Consider the following 17,565-nt stretch of genomic DNA (forward strand, 5'->3'; position numbering starts at 1 on the left):
TTGCCAGTGTTCAACCACTGAGCCACACTGCCTGCTCCATTACACTGTTTACAATCAGGGTTGTTCTGTTAAAAACCTCAACTGTAAGAGTAAACCTTTTATAGTTACATAAAAAGGGTATTTAACGTTCTGGTTCTAATCCCTTAATACAGAGAACTCTATCACCTTTATCTATACTATATCTAAGCAGTTTTGTTGATGTTCCCACACCTGCCCATTTCGATATAAATTAATATGACTGTCTCCATTCAGATAAATGAAACACATTCTTACGAAGAGTAATCATTTTATTATTTGGACATGAGTCAGATTGGTCTAAGGACACAGCATCTGGCCAACTCATAAACGCAGCTGAAGTGACGAGCGTTTTAGTTATAGTATAGTGGTTATAGACGTTTGCTGCCATCCATCCCCTGTAGTATCCACTCGCTGAAAGTACTGGAAGCCCAAGGTGGGCAACTCAGGCTCAGGAGGACCCGGGCACCTTGTGTGTTTTGTAAAAGGCAGGAAATACAGAGCAGCCAAGTGTTAGGAGGCAGAGAACTCCGCAGAAGAGGTGTTCTGGGGCCTGACTCCCCCTAGAAGACACAGAGACAGGCCTGGGTGCCACCACCCGGTCTCAGCCAGAAGGATGCGGTGAGAACAGGACTGCACTGGGCTGGAGACGGCTGGTGTCACAAGGGCACCACCTGAAGGGTGGGCAGAGGACCGCGGGGAGGAGCCACATACTCTTCCTCTCGGAGCAGCCGCAGCAGGATGTTTTTCTTATTCTTGGGCCAGCTGTAAACGTGAGTGTTCTGAAGCCAGGTGGGCACGTGCTCCTGTGGGGGAGAGGACGGAGCAAAGGTCACGGGAGAGAAGCCTGGACCCCGGATCCGGGGCTCAGTTCCGAACAGTTCTGGCTTGGCCCTCCATAGGCGTTCCCGCCAGGCTGTCTTGGGAAGCTGCTGTTTTGCTTTTGGAGGGTTTAACACGCAGAGAGCACTTTTGGCTTCGGGTGCAAGCTGTGTATCTCATTATGGAAACCACATGTGCACAGCGTTTTCTGTCACTCTCCCAGGCTACCTGCCCTTTGCATGTCAACGTGCTTTTCACCACCTTCCCATGAAAGGGGTGGGACGGAGGTCATACCGAATGATGTGAATCCCCCTGGGGCTTTGGGGGAAGGATGCCAGCGTTGCGGGCTTAATAGAATTCACGATTCTTTCACTCCAGCCTCAGGTCTGGCCTGAAGTGGAAGGAGCAGAACAGATCTCAGAACCATGAGGCTGGGGTTCCACGGGCCGGTGTCGGCCACCCTCAGGACTGCCCTTGTGGAGCACATGTATTCTGGTGGGGAGGGCAATGGTAACCTCAACAGCGACACAGAAAGGACATGGGGAATGCTGGTGGAGAAGGGAAACGTTTGCAGCATTTGAGAGCGGGCTTAGAAAGGCACACAGGCATGGAAACTGCTAGGCATGTCCAAAGGCAACAAGGTCACAGTGGCGGCAGCAGAAAAAGTGGCAGTGAGTGGGTGAAGAGGGACAGAACTGAGGGGCTGTGGCAGAGGACCGGGGCCCACGGAAGGCCTGTGTTTTCCATGGTGAGATGAGCTGCTTTGGGGACTGTAGCCCGGGTTCAGAACCAGCACTCAGGTTGAGTGCAGAAGGCAGCCAATGAGAAGGCACAGTAACCGTCTTGAGGAGTGAAAATCCCGCACGGAGGCAAAACCAGCATAACTGTTTTCTAGGTAATAGCATACCAAGGAGCCACCATGTCCCAGCTTCTGCATGCCTTACACAGGCATGGGGAGAGGAGACCCTCACATGCTAGAGAGGTTGCAAGGATCCAAGGATGGGCAGGAGTTCACTAGGCCAACAGATTGGGGAAGGGCATCATAGGGAGAGGGAACAGAGGGGCAAAGACACCTAGACAGAAAGAACACAGGGGAGCTGACACGGCCCGTTATGGCCAAAGCAGAGGCACCAGGTGAGAAGGAGGAAAACGAGTAAGTGGACACAGTCCTATTCCAAAGAGCCTCATGGGTCATGCTAAGGAAGGTAGCCAGTGTCTTGAAGTCAGTGGGAAACGTCACAGAATTTTGGAACTAGGGAGATTCACATTGCAGCTCTTTGCTGGCAAAGTGGAAGGTGGCTAGTACAGGGTCCCAGAGGAAATGGGGAGACCAGTAAAGAGATTTGCCAGTCAATGATTGCATTTAATCTCCAGACAAGTTAGGGCCAGAGAGAATAAGGGGTCCTTTCATATGCATTGTGCACTGCCCAACCCTGGGTGTCCCATTCACACAGATTGGGCTGTCTCTACTGTGGGGCAGAGGTTTCAACGCAGTCCTGACATCTAGGAATACTCCAGAAAGAGGCTGCATCTGAGCTCAGAGTGCTCTGGTCTGAGTCTCCAACTGTTTACTTAGCTGCTGTCTTCCCTTTGCCAGGCCTGGAAAGTGTTCTCTAGTGGCTTGACTTACATTCTCTAAAGCTGTCTGCATACCCTTTGGAATATGATCAAAACCCTCATGTGAATCCCAGCAAGGCTCACTTCGAGAGCTGTGTGGATTCAGGGCCTGTACTCCACAGGTTGTGAAGACAGAATTGTGTGCAACAAAATATGTATGTGAAGCAGAAAGCAAAGTCTCCACACTTTGGCTCTAAGATGTGAGAGGTAAGAAGCATCAGATGATAAACGCCCTCTTACTCTTGGGCATTCGAATACTCGATCCCCAGCTGGTGATGCTCTTTGGAGGGATGGCCTGACTCGAGGAAGCGTATCACTTGAAGTGGACTTTGGGGTTTCAAAAGCCACTCGCTCTGTGTCCTGTTTGTCACTGGGGATGTGAGCCCTCAGCTCTCAGCTCCCAGTTCTAGATGTCATGCTTGCCTGCTGCCACACTAACCTGCCTGCCATGATGGTGACGGATCTTATCCCTCTTAGAACCACCAACCCCAAATCAACCCTTCCTTCTATAAGCTGCCTTGCTCGTGCTGTTTTATCACAGCAATAGAAAAGTAATTAAGCACTGGGCGGTGGTGGCGCACGCCTTTAATCCCAGCACTCGGGAGGCAGAGGCAGGCGGATCTCTGTGAGTTCGAAGGTCAGCCTGGTCTACAAAGCGAGATCCAGGACAGGCACCAAAGCTACACAGAGAAACCCTGTCGAGAAAAAACAAACAAACAAAAAAAGTAATTAAGCATAAACCATCCTTTGTATACACAGACTGAGCAATTAGGACAGCCATGATCCTACCAGATAACACCTGCAGATCTTTCCTAATCCTACTGCGAGGCCAATGTACAACCTGTTGATCTCTCTGGTGATACTGCTATCTCTGAGGGCTGTCAGAGAGTTGACAAGATTTTCAATCTACAATCCCAGGTAGCCATCAAACCGGATTTGAAAACAAAGACAGAATTATTTGAGGATCTTGTTGTTTGTTTGTTTACCTTCTTGGCATTTGGGAAGAGCACAGGGATGAAATCTGAAATTCATGCTTCCTTGATTTATGAACTCGATCTGCATCTAAAAATCAAACAAATATGAAATTAAGTCATCTAGGAGCAAAGATGAGAAGGTGATGTGTCAATAATACTGCCAGCCCACATGGCATCTTTCTTCTTCTGGGTTGTTTATTTGAGTGCCATCTTAATTGCATTTTTAAGTTCTCCCCATTACAGACTATGCCTCTTTGCTTGTACAGAACACTATGATGGCTAGCCTAGGTTGTCAACTTGACTACATCTGGAATGAACTAAAACCCAAACTGGCTGCACACATCTGTGAGGGATTTTTGCTTAATTAAATCATTTGAAGTGGGAAGATTCACTTCTAATCTGGATCTTTGAGGTGGGAAGGCGCACCTTTAATCCAGATCTTTCGAAGGAGGAAGACCCACCTCTAATCTGGGCCACACCTGCTGCTGGAAGCCTGTATAAATGGAAGAAGGGAGCATCTCTCTTTGTTTGCTTTCACTCCCCTTAGCACATCCTTCACTGGATTGGAGCCTGCAGATCCCGCTGTAGACTGAAGACCAGCTGAGACATCTGCTTCCTGGACTGAGTAACCACTGGATGAGTGAACTTTCCATTGGTAGACAGCATTGTTGGACTGGAGCCTTTTAGCCATTCTAATAAATACCCTTTCTCTCTCTCTCCTTGTAGAGTGTGTGTGTGTGTGTGTGTGTGTGTGTGTGTGTGTGTGTGTGTGTAAGTTCTGCTCCTCTAGAGAACTCTGAGTAGTACAACCACTTACTGAAGGCCTGTTAAAAACCACATTCTAGGGACCAGAAAGCTGGCTTAGCAGGGACAGATGTTTGCTGCCATGCCTGACAAGCTAAGTTCTGTCCCTGGAGCCCACAGGGTGGAAGGCAAGAACTGACTCCTGCAAATTCTCCTCTGACCTCCACTTCAGTGACAAATTCATGTGCATGTGTACACGTGTGCACATGCATACACATACACAGAATGAATGAATGAATGAATGAATGAATGAATGAATGAATAATAAATAAATAGGGATTTTAAGTTAAGTTCTGGCCAGGACCCTGAATTTCCTTGTTGATTTGTTGGTTGGGTTTCTTTGAGTCAGGGTCTCTCGTGTAGCCTGGACTGGCCTGGAACTCACTGTGTCGCTCAGGTTGGGTTCGAACACCCAACAATCCTTTGTCAGCTGCCTGAGTATTGTGACTTTGGGTTTGAGGAATAGGAGTGTGCAGGGGCTGGGCCACCTCAGTTCATGAGAGCAGGCTATTGTGTCTCTCCCAGTTCTGTAGTCAATAATATAGGTAGCTTTCAATAGCCACGTATGGGAGTATTTATAAATTTATATTATGGAAATGAGTAAAATGCTCAAACCCAGGATTTTTTTTTTTTAAGAGCCTGTTTAGCAGAGTACCTCTGATACAATTTGGATAATCCTCCCAGAGCTAGCAACTAATGAGCAAGCAGGAAGGAAAATCACCAAGCAGAGGACAGTGTGTGAACAATTGCTGTGGAGGCTCAGGATGGGGCTCTCTGTTCTGCCTCAGGGAGTGGAGGACAGTAACAGGGGAGGGGTCACCGGGCATGAAGAAGAGTCTGGTCAGGTAAGGGAAAATGGGGAGAAGGCAAGGGCAGAGGCGTGAGCGCCTGCCGAGGAGGAAGTGTGGTAAGGTGAGTGGAACCGTCTAGCAATCCACTTCTGGAGCACAGACGGCAGAGGGGTCGAGGAAATCAGCCAGGAAGGGCCCCGTCTGTCAGGCCTGAGGTTCCTCACCAGATCCATCAGATTTCACACTCTGGTCACCCAAGAGGATTTAGCTACAAGAACTCTATCAAAATCAGAATTTTCAGTATCGGGGAGTTAAAGTCCTCCAAATCCCAAGACTGGCATGGAGCTTTCAGCTAGCTGATGGCAAGGAGAACAAGGAATTATGTCTCCTGAACAATTTCACCTTCCAATTGATTTTTATAAGTGCGAAGCTTTTGTTGTGCATGGAAATAAAAACAAGAAGAAAGTGAACGTGGAAATGCAGACAAGCCTCTCCCCAGCACCCACTCTCACAGATATACACAACACAGATCTGCCACAGGGGCTTTTCTCAGCGCCATCTCCCTTCAAAACACAGAAGACAACACCAAAAGCATGTACTGCGCTGACCAGAGTACTGTGCAGTTCAGATTCTAAGCATGCTATTGCAGAGTAAGCACCTATGGGTAAGGGCATGGGCTCTGCTAAGATAAAAGTAGAGCTGGGTTTCATGTCTGACTTCCAGGGCACTGTATACTATTCGGTCTGTCAAGGACTAGCTCTCAGCGGTATGTTTTATTTTCTCTCCCACTTTCTCTGAGGCACTGGCTTTCTAATGAGGTCGCTTGATGTAATTACACATTGGTGTCTGGAGGAAGCCACGAAGTCAGCCCAGGGATAGGGAGAGCCTCCTATATCTGGTTTTTGTTTGTTTGTTTGTTTTGTTTTGTTTTTCGAGACAGGGTTTCTCTGTGTAGCTTTGCGCCTTTCCTGGAACTCACTTGGTAGCCCAGGCTGGCCTCGAACTCACAGAGATCCGCCTGCCTCTGCCTCCCGAGTGCTGGGATTAAAGGCGTGTGCCACCACCGCCTGGTGGGAGCCTCCTATATCTGACGGACATCCGGTCCCTCCTGAGATGGGGAAGAGCTTAAGACATTAGGGCCAAGAAACCAAATTTGGAGACCGCGTGGTTACAGCTGGCATGGTCCTCCAAGCTCGGGTTGAACTGTGTGTATTACTGGATGGCCTTGCCATACACCAGCACAACTAAGCAGATTTCCCCAGGAACTGGTAGAGACCTGGAGTCCTTCCCAAGTATCAGCTGCTTGGCTCCTGGGACTGGGCAGGTTCTTAGAGATATAGACAGAATATCAATGTTCTGGGAATGTCCAGACATGATACAGACAGCTAAGGGATAGGAGCACCCAGATCCAGTCATGACCTTTATAGATACGTTTATTTCTAGGAGTGCTATTTTTCAGGATCCTGACCACAGGCTAGCACTAGGTAAGACCGGACAGGAGGCAGACTTAGCCCCAGACCCTTGGCCTGACCCCTGTATCTTGCCACCTTGCTTAGCTTCTGCTTTGGGTTTTGAGCTCAACAAGTGGTCCACATTTGGTGGAAGCGGTGATGGAGATCTTAGAGACCCAGATGATGAGGATGCTGCTTCCACGGCTACCCTGCCCTCTTGGGATGCTCTGGACCACAGGGCAGACAGCATTTAACTTGGCTTCCTCTGAGGTAAAGGTGTCCTGAGACTGCTGGCTGCTTCCTGCCCTGGGCTGCGTAGTCCTTGCATCTGGGCCACTTCCAGTGATACATTATTCCACATCCTCACACAGGATAAGAACTGATGCTGGGATTAAGAGTTCAAGTCCAGTGATTTCCCTACTTTCTCAAATCTCAGGATCCTCGGTAAGTAAACAAGCCAGAGAAACCAGCTCTAGGTTGGGAAGCTCAGGACCGGTCCCACCCTTAGACATAAAGGCACCTACTAGGGATTCCACAGGACAGTTTGAAGGTCACAGATCTAGCCTGGCTTCTAGCTAAGCAGAAATGGTCTCCACAGTATCTCTAAACCCACAAAGGACAAGAAGTCAGCTAGGCCATAAAATAGCTCGTTCTAAAGCTGGGCAGTAGTTTCTCTCAGATGCTGAGCAAGTTGATTCCTTCTAAATCCTCCCCATGGGTTAAGTTTAACCAGGCCCCATAGTATAAGTCTGGCAGTAGAATGCTTCCTACCTATCACAAACTAAGAACAGTCTCTCTGGTTAGGTGTTTTCTATGTGCCAGCTACTTCAAACATTACTTCATTTATCTTCACAGAATTGCACGCACTAGTGATCCATGTTATGAACAGGGTTGCAGGAGGGCAACATTCAAGTACGTGGGTGAGGTCATAGAGCCTGTACTTAGGAAACTAGTGTGACCCAGGCTTTTCTGGTGTGACAGAAGTGTCCTTCCCGCTCTGTATCTTGCTCCTCTGAAAAAGCAAGGGACAGAATGTAACGGCTACAGTAACCTTCTCCCCTCCTAAGGTTTCCCATTTGTTGGTAAACGGCCGAGTGAGCAACGCTCTGCTTTCTAGAACCTTGATTGACATCTCCTAGTTACTGACAGGACCAGCTGAGTACTAGGCAGAGGAGTGGTGTTTCTCCATGGGTCTCCAAGTGTACAGAGCCATAACCAAAACAATGTCTCCTGACATGGGGGGCCGGAGACTCTCCCCCTAACACCCTGCCACCTTGAGTGAAAAGCATCCTCCCCGGAGACAGTCCCGGTTCCAGAGGAGCAGCCAGGCACTGTGATGCCCTCACCACTCACCATTCGGTGGATGTACTTAGTATGTAAGCCATGCTCGTCGTCGTCCAGCTGCGACTCGGCGCCTTCCACATCCTGTTTGTATTTGGGACTGATTGCTACAATTATCATCACTGTCTTCTGTTAATGAGAAGGAGAAAAGCATGTTTATGGAAGTGGGAAGTGTGGTTCATTTGGTGAAGACCAGCTGGAAAGTGGCCAGCAGGACCATAAGCGGTCCCTGACCTGCTGGCGGGTACAGGGCCAATCCCTCTCTCTGAAATCAGAAGGCACCAGCCCCCACACAGGCACGCTGTTATCTTCGCTCCTCCCCATTGCCTCCATGCCCTGCACCCCACAAACACACAGGGCAAAGGCTCTGAGAGGAATCCTCCCATCTTCCACAACCTTCGCTAGTAGGCGTCTCGTGAAAGCCTAAATCACCGAATCTGCATGGAGGCAGAAAGGCGCTACCACCGCATGCACAGGCAAGTGCCCTTCCTCCCTGCAGCCCGATACGAGCTGTCAGTCACTCTGCTCCTCTCCACTGCCCTGCTTTTCCTGTGCACATTAGCACAGTCAGGAGGAGCAGACCCTGCAGCACAAAGCAAACACCAGGCTGCAGCAGACAAAAGGAAAGCCAAGACCCAGCCTGCTGAGACTCCCACCCCACATCCACTCCTGCCCGAAGAAGCAGCCGGACGCGGACATGCTGGCAGCAATCCATTTCTGTCTTGTTAAAGCACAAGGTGTCCCAGTGGCCAATACAGATTCTGTCTGTGGAAACCGAATCACAGGGCTTCAAGTAGGTGCCCTGGGGTGGCATGCTAAAGAAACCTCTTTAGCCCAGCCCTACAGAGACACTGGGAAAGGCCCCAGATTCAGCTGGATTCTGCCCCGCCCCCCAGCGCCTTCATTTCCTCCTTTCCTATTCTGCTCTAGAAATTGTTTGCACTGATTGTTATCAACCACCTGTGTCTGGTTTGACCGTTATTTCCTGCCTCTGCGTGTCCAGGAGGGCGACCCCATCCTTCCTTTCCAAGTCTTTGCATGGCTTCCAACAAGAGAGGCTTTGTCAGACTTCCTCAGGCTCAGACTTTGGGAGAGCATCAGGGTTTCTTCTGTGAAATAGCTTCACAAGCTAATTGTTTTTCTCGCCGGCACACATCCTCAGAATTTAGGAATATACTTACATCTCGAAGGTAGCGTTCCATCCATTTGATGATATCAATACCCCGGATTCTATCCTCAAATATGTCAATCTGCAGGAAAAGGATGAGAGGAGGTGTTCTTAATGAGGGTCGTCCCTGGGTGCAGAGCTCAAGAAAACACAAGAAGCAACACACCCCTGCAACCCTAGACTAGTGCTCTGTATAAAAGGTAGAATACGCCAGGCGGTGGTGGCGCACGCCTTTAATCCCAGCACTCGGGAGGCAGAGGCAGACACATCTTTCTGAGTTTGAGGCCAGCCTGGTCTACTGAGCGAGATCTGGGAAAGGTGCAAAGCTACACAGAGAAACCCTGTCTTGAAAAACCAAAAAAAAAAAAAAAAAAAAGGTAGTCCAAGCGTCAGGAAATAAGCCCTATTTCAGCATTCATAGACATTTAAGTTTATAATATCCATAATTAGGATGTAGTGATTCATATCAAAATGTGTCTGCAGCCATACAATAATTTTATGTTAAAAAAACATCTGAAGGACACAGTATATCACTAAATTGGATCTAAGCCAGGAAGGCAGAAAATAGTACACTGCTGTGTCTGTAATTTGAAAAAATTGAAAGGCAGATTCTAAAACTTCAGTGGATATGTAGTGTGCAAATGCTGAGACACAAACGTGGTGTGTGACCTGGGTTAGTCGGGTCATGATTACAGCATTATGTCCAGCTTCAATTACCCATTTCAAAAGGATTGTATGAAACTTGGGTGTAATCCAAAGAACAGTCACAAAAACAATTACTGAGCCGGTAGGGAGGGGCTAAGGGTGAAAGTCAAGGAGAACTCTGGGGCTTTGATAAGACTCAGACTATTATTATTAGGTAATAGTCCTTTAGGTATTAGAAGCACAGAAAAATCTAATCATTTATGTTATAGAAGGCCCAAATCTCAATCTCCCTTGCTCTCTCTCTCTCTCTCTCTCTCTCTCTCTCTCTCTCTCTCTCTCTCTCTCTCTCTCTCTCTCTCTCTGTCTCTCCTGGGTGTGCATGTGACATATACAAGGCGCTCCTGATGGGAAGAGGGACTACCGAATATAGTAGAGTAGATGACATCCGGAGAAGGTCTTTGGGGACGGGTTATTTGATCAGCCTCCCTGCACCCATGGTGATCACCCTAGGGTTACCCTGCTGTTCAGAACTGACCAAGTCTCAACTATTCGTCAAGCATCCGGAGCCAGCAACTATCTTTCTCCCACATGCTCTGTCTACTCCGCTCCCCGCATTAGTTCCCTTGTACCCTAACAGCACAGCAGACACCGCTCTGCTCTGTAAGTCACACTGACTTCCCCTTCGCATCAGCTAATTCTCACCCATTTTGGCCACTAGTAGCAAACACATAACATTCTTTCATTTTACTCAGTGTCTCATTTATGACCTCCTCGTCTTCAGATCCTGCTTCTAAGTTCCCTATAGAAATGGACTATGTGTTTACTTAACTGTCATGTCTATAGAGTACATAATACAAACTTGGAATGTATTCCTTTACTGATAGAACATTTAAAAAATGGAATAGCTTTCCTTTGGGTTGGATGATTTTTCTTTTTAAGACAAGGTCTCACTGTTGCTCTAGCTGGCCTAGAACTTGCTATGTAGACCAGGCTGGCCTTGAACTCACGGAGATCCACCTGTCTCTGCCTCAGGGCTGCTGGAACTAAAGGCGTGCACCACCAAGCTAAGCTTGATTTATGTGTTAGCATCAGCATGTTGTCATGAGCCTGCTCTTCCAGTACAGGAAGCTAAAGCAGGAGTTTTGAGAGTTTGTGACTAATCAGGTCTGCACTGAAAAATGTCTCAAAAAGTGAAAACAAAAACCAAGATAATAATGTCTGTTCTGGCTAAAGACTGCACCGATCTGTGATGCTGCCAGTAATCCATTCCATTTCACACTGGGGATGGGCAGCTTGGCTTCTGCTTCCTGCTCTGCTGCTTTTCACCTTCATGACTGTGGTTATGACGATTTAATAACAACACAGAAAAGACATACATCATGATGCCAGACGTGAGGTTAGCACACCATAAATGGTCCTTACTGTCCGTCACAGGGGTCGTTGCCTGCTACAGAGACAGGCATTCTGGGCGGTGTCTGCCTCTCTAGATTTCCATCAGCGTCTGCGGCACCTGTCAGGACCAGTTTCTACATTGCGGCTGCTATGAGCTCATTGTGTCCCCTGAAATGTGTATGTTAGCTGGAGGTGGTGGCTTACACTTGCGATCTCACCACTCAGGAGGTTGACATAGGGGAATTGTCAGCTTGGGCTCTAAAGTGAGATCCTATCTCAAAAAATAAAATGAGAATTAAGTTTTGGAAACTTTCCCGTTACCTCCTAATGTGACTGGATTTGGAGACAGGGCCTCTCAGAAGATAATTCAGGTAAAAGGAGGTGCTGGGTGAGCCCCACTCCCATAGGGTTGGTGTGCATGGAAGAAGAGAGAATTAGTACATGGGTCTGTGGACACACAGGGGAGGGACCATGTGAGAACAGAGAGGATGGCCACCTCAAGCCAAAGGAGAGGATCCCAGATGAAACCAACCTTGTTTCAACATGTTCTTGGTCTTCTAGCCTCCAGAACTGTTGAAACTGAGCTTCTGCCTAAGCACCCTATCTAGAGTATCTTCTCGGCTGACTTACACAGCCACCCTCTTCAGGTTCCAGGCTCCTTTAGGGTCTCTTTAGTGACTGTGTCCTGCTAGTGGCGGGACATGACATGATTCCCTAAGATTTCCTAAAACCTACCTAAACCTTTATGGTTTTTTTTTTTTAATTAAACTCTCATTAAATTACTCATTGTTTTATTTCACTGAGAGGATCCCTACTGTGGATATCACTCTATATAAATAAAACACTGATTGGCCAATAGTCAGACAGGAAGTATAGGTGGGACTAACAGAAAGGAGAAGGGAGAAAACAGGAAGGGAAGAGAGAGACTGGCTGGAGCCGCTGCCAGGACAAGGAAGATGTAAGGTACCGATAAGCCACTAGCCATGTGACAAAGTAGAGATTAATAGAAATGGGCTAAATATAAGAGTAAGAGCTAGACAATGATAGGCCCGAGCTAATGGCCAAGCAGTTAAGTTTTATGTAAGAGTCTGTGTGATTATTTTATAAGTGGGCTCCGGGACTGGCGGGACTTGGTGGGAGCCGGAGAGAAATTCTCCAGCTACAGATCCCGATGTATCGGTTGTAACACATAGCTGTTCACAAACACAGGCTTTGGATGATAAGGGTCAAGGGCACATTTAAATTCCCCCTGAACTGCCCCTGACTAGGGGCATTTTTAAGGTTAAAAACCCTGGCTATTCTCCAGGGGCAGTCAGAATCTGTATGTTTACATTTGGAAAGGAGAAAGTAAGATCTTGTATATTGCCTCATGTCTCATGATTTGATTTTTACATCACAGTTGCCCCAGCCCACTGCCTTATTCTGGAAACGAGAAAGTGAAATGTTAGTCTAGAGGGATGTGAAGTCGAATTGCACAAATTGTAAGCATCTTTGAAAAAAAAATAGGCTCTTCTATTTATAGGAAGTATTATAGGAAAGAACATTCAAATAAAAGCTACTAAACAATGCTAAGCCACCTCTTTATTCTTTAATTTGTAGGTATTCCTCTTTAGCCTCCAACATCTGTATTTCACTGATTTTTCACTCTCCTTTGGAATTCACTGCTGCTGAATGTCTAGGAGAGGCTTCTGGAAAGGAGGTAAACTAATGTTTGAGGAGAGCCAGCCCTCCGAGTAGCAACCTGTGGTATTTTGTTTATCTTAAGGAAGAATGTTCATGGCTTTAAGCTGTGTTGTTTCAGAGGTTGGCAGGGAGACAGAAAGATTATGTGCTTGAGAATTTTGGGCCCAAGATCACAATGGACCCATAGGAATGAAGTAGGGCCATCTCTCTTAGACAGAGCCGAGGCCATGTCTTCCCTGCCCAGAAACCACTCCTGACACAAGGTAGAGAAGGGAAGCTGTGTGTAGTGGGGTCCCGGGGTTCTATTCCGGTACAGAGCGGAGGATCTGGTTTGGTAAAAAACCACCTCAGTGAGCTTGCAGCCTCCTGTACCACAGAAGGCATGTTGGTGGGTGTGGTTGGTGAGCAAGGGCAAAGGCAGAGGGTATAGAAAAGCCAGGCCTCCCCTTCAGCTAGGACCAGCAGGACCAACAGTGGAAGTTAGCACTATGGACGTTTGGGGGAAAACTGTTGGAGACCTCGGGTAGTTTAAAATGTGGTGGAACACTTGTCTAGCGTGAGTGAGGCCCTGGCCTTGACTCCTCGCACCAAATAAATAAATAGGTACCCAGAATTTAATTATCCAAATCCATACGCATTTAGCTCATGATCACATAAATAAAAAATATCAACTGTTCATTGATTGGCTTGATCTGTTTGGGAGGCATCCAGGCAGTGGGACCGGGTCCTGTGCTCATTGCATGAGTTAGTTGTTTGAAACCTGGGGCTTATGCAGGGATGCTTGGCTCGGCCTGGGAGGAGGGGACTGGACCTGCCTGGACTGAGTCTACCAGGTTGATCTCAGTCCTCGGGGGAGGATTTGCGCTGGAGGAGGTGGGAATGGGGGGTGGACTTGGGGGAAGGGGAGGGGGCGGGAGGGGGAAGAACAGGGGAACCCATGGCTGATATGTAGAACTGAATGGTATTGTAAAATAAAATAAAAGGAGAAAAAAAATCAACTGTTCATACTTTATCATCATCATCACTATGTTCAACCGAACTGTTCAGTTTTCTCTTTGAACCAAATACTTACTGCCGTTTGGAAGCCATTCACCAACAAAAAGTTCACCAATCTCACCACGTCCGTGGCTGCGTCCACAGAATAAGTGATAAAGACTTTCCCTAAGAGAGAAACGTCAGGGCTGTTGAAACTGGTCAAATCCATCTGTCGCACCCAGCACTCCTAAGTGGTATGCATGGCCCTTTGTGTTGGAGGGTGGCCTGAGAGCGTCTGCCTGCAGTGGTGTGGATCGCCATCCTCTGTGACAAGGGCTGGGACCTGTCCAGGACAGAAGGGACAGAGGAGAGTCCTGGCAGGCTGAGGCAGCCTCAGAGGTCTTCTGGAACAGCACATGAGATGTTACCAAGTCTACCACCCACAGCCTGCGAGGCCTTTAAGCTCAAGTCACTGCCTTGTTTCTCAGAGACGCACTTGGCCCTGTGCCCAAGGAAAACACTCTCCCAGCAGGCTAAGAAGCTAAGGCTTGCTGAGGGGGCCACCCAGCAGTGTCTGCTTTTGATCTCAGGATGCTCTCGGCTGCCCTGGACTCTTGTCTGACAAGACCAAGTAGGGAGTTGAGCGAGAAAGTGTTTCCATGCTCTTCCCCCAGGCGACTCTTCTTTGGAGAAAGGTCAGGAAGCAGGAGCAGACGGACGCCCACCCAGATCAGAAATGGGAGTGCAGCTTCAGCAGTTTAAAGGGGAGCCACTGCCTCAGGGCAGTCCGGCATCATCGCAGGCTTCCTCTTTCCTCCCCAAGCCATGGGCAGAGCTGTTCTGACAAGCTGACCCTGCCCAGCCAGAACCGCAGTTTTCTCAGACTAAAGTATTGGGGAAATTACTTGGCTAGCAGTTTAATGTGGTAGACAGATAATCTGTACTGTTGCCTTTTAGTCTGGAATGAGCCAGTTAAATCTCAAGAAACCCTGAGGCAGAGGTTAAAGAAGAAAGGTGCAGAAGAGAAGATGAGTCTGTATGCATTCGTCTGGGCTGAGACTCTTCAGAACAGAAACACGCCTCTCAAATAGAAGTGTGTGCAGTGTATCATGGCGGTAGTAACCAAGCAGCCAGGCGTATGTATGGGCAGCCTGACCCTTAGTCACCTCCATATATACTAACCTTAGGACCCCTTTCCTAGATTATAGGCCAGGCAGAATATTGGGACCGTACACCATGTAAGACCATGTCTGTCTACTCAGATATTTTTCTGATTGAAGTGTGTAAAATTTTAAGGTGCTCAGAAACAATTTTTTTGCCTGAAAACCATGGCCCTCATTGTCATAGAAGTCTTTTGGAGCTATAAGTGATGACCAGTAGAGATTCCACAAGCAATTAGCAAAGCAAAGGCCTCCAGTTTGGTTCTGAGTGTCCCAGATCTGGAAAGAGTGAGCCTCTCCAGCAAAATAATTCATTAGTAGTGATTGATTTCTTAAGATTTCTGGAACTAAGAATCCTAACTGGCCTTACTCTCAGAACATTTTGGTAATATTTCAACATTTCTGGATCTAGCAGCAGAGTGTGGAAAACGAATCATCACCTGACATTGAACAGAATATTTCTTTAAACAAAAGGCTTAGTTTGCACTGGGGTGTGAAGCAGTATGGGAATGTGAGATGGCTGTGTTTTGGTTTGGTTTTTCCTTTTTCCAAGTAAGACTGCTCACTCCTACAGAAAATGACCTTGTTCTTCATAGCTGCTGCTATTTTACAGTGAGACACTAAGTTTCTACCCAGTGCCACATGGGCATCTGATTCATCTACCCAGGGGCACATCACTGAAGAGCAGCATTTAGAAAAGAAAAGAAATATGGGGGAGGGGGTTGTTTGCTGTTTTCTATGTGTTAAGAAAAACCCAGTGGTAAGCAGTTTGGGAGCACTCCTTGTGAGGTTAGGATCACTAAAAAACATCTAAAAACGGCTGGGTATTTTTAGAGTAAAAAGGGAAAAGGTAAATTTTGCTGTCTATGGAAAATATAACTGAGATTATGGATAAAGTGACTAAGCCAAACTCTTAAAGCAGAAAGCCTGACAAGAAGAAACCATGTTGCAAACAACTTACGTAATTCCTCTGGCAAATTGCTAGTTTTTAGAGTTCCTCGGGCTAGGGGGTTGCTAGGGGGTCTAGGCACAGCAGCTGGGGAGGGAGTCTGGGGACCCTGTGGTCTCAGCTCTGCAGGATGTTCCAAGGACGCCTCAGGCGCTCCAGCTCCATTAGACGGTGGGTGATAGAGCTGGTCCCTGCAAGGGAATAAGTTTACAGCCGGTTTTTATTTTCATTGGAAAGGCCAAGTTTGGGGAGACAGAAAGACTTCACACACTGTGGGCCATACCCACCCAGGAGCTCTCCTCTCTGCCTCCATTTCTTATCTGCCACAGAAGGGAGAGGAGTCCCATGGGGTTGCCTCTACAAACAGGTCAGCTGGCTGCCATATGTGAGGACCTGTGCTCGGGTCGAAAGAGGGAAGCAGGATTTGATTTCTCCATTCAAGGTCTGTCTAATTGGGAAAATAAATTCCATGTACGGGTCAGACAAGGTCACCGGCAAAACAAAATACTATGATGGGTGACAGAATGCTGATATTAAAGGCATTCACGGCAAAAAGACACAACTTTTAGCTCAGGATAACATTTGCTTATGTTTCAAAAGTTTTTTGTTTTGTTTTGTTTTTTAAGCCACATAGGTTTAAAAGCGTTTCTTTTAAACTCTGTCAGTGAAAGCTCTGACTGGTGACATGGTCTTTATTGTGGTTTGGCCTGCCAGCATTCCTGGGAGCAGTGTGCCGAGGAGAACAATGGCATGAACTTCCTGTGAGCGTTAGAAAACAAAGGACATGCACGTCTTGTTTCTACCACTCTGGTTTCTCCCGACAAATAGCCACAGGTGTGTTTTCTGCCAGAAGCATCCCCATGTGGCTGGATGCCAGGAACAAGGTGTGGCATCTCTTTTGCCACTGACACTCTGGCAGGTGTGGAGTGGCCCTACCTTCTGCGTCAGGTGCAGCTGTGCTGGAGGAGGGGGCAGCCTCTTAGTGGCTCCACTCTGGATCATCCCCTGAGCCTCCTCTAGCCTCCCATTCTATCAGCACACAGCTCCCAATATGAAGTCCCCTCTGCCTAGACTAGCTGAATGGGCAGGGAGGACGGCTCAGTTACAGAGGCACGTGCCGCCCAGGCTGGTGACCTGGGTTGGATCCTGGGACCTCTGTGGTGGACGGAGACAACCAACTCCCTGAGAGCTCCATCCCTGTGTGTGCCATGGCACGCAAGTGCACACACACACATACACACACACACACACACACACACACACACACACAACGGAAGTAAGTGAATGATTAAAAAGTAACACAGCTAGAATGGTTTCTCTCTTCTGTAACTTCTAACTGGTAGGGAAATTAAAACTATACCTATAATGTTTTCTTCCTTTTAAAAAATCGGAGGCAAATACGGCAATATGTTAAAATCAGTGTAATGGGTCCATGAGTGTCGTTTGTTTCATATTATAAAAAGTTTAACGTTATGACTGTAAGTCGTATATATGCCTAATTTTAATAGATTTTTGCTTATGTTTTTACCCAAAAGTAATTTTAAAATTCTTAAAGTCTTATGTGATATGACTTAAATAAAACTTTTTTTTTTTTAAAATCTCAACTACATTTCTAAAATTAGAATGTTTAGGGAATTTATATCTTATATTTTCATAAATATTGAGCAAATGAGGCCTCTAAAAATATACTTTCAGCTGAGATTCATTTCTTTATTATTTATATTAAATCTTTTTATGCACAAAGTTGCTTCATTGTTATAAAAGATGATTACTCATTT

At 47.2% G+C, this 17,565-nt stretch overlaps 1 protein-coding gene across 1 annotated transcript in view; it reads right to left on the bottom strand.

Moving 5' to 3' along the window:
• Window positions 1–266: 266 nt before the first annotated feature.
• Window positions 267–17,565, bottom strand: part of Traf3ip2 (TRAF3 interacting protein 2) — a 43,344-nt gene continuing 26,045 nt past the window's right edge. Inside the window, 7 exon segments of the mRNA XM_028874843.2 lie at window positions 267–821; window positions 3,441–3,473; window positions 3,475–3,516; window positions 7,828–7,944; window positions 8,997–9,065; window positions 13,776–13,864; window positions 15,800–15,978. Of these exon segments, the coding sequence (XP_028730676.1) occupies window positions 675–821; window positions 3,441–3,473; window positions 3,475–3,516; window positions 7,828–7,944; window positions 8,997–9,065; window positions 13,776–13,864; window positions 15,800–15,978 (676 nt within the window). The 3' untranslated portion in view covers window positions 267–674.

The sequence above is a fragment of the Peromyscus leucopus genome, chromosome 8a (assembly GCF_004664715.2).
Source record: "Peromyscus leucopus breed LL Stock chromosome 8a, UCI_PerLeu_2.1, whole genome shotgun sequence".
Classification (NCBI taxonomy): domain Eukaryota; kingdom Metazoa; phylum Chordata; class Mammalia; order Rodentia; family Cricetidae; genus Peromyscus; species Peromyscus leucopus.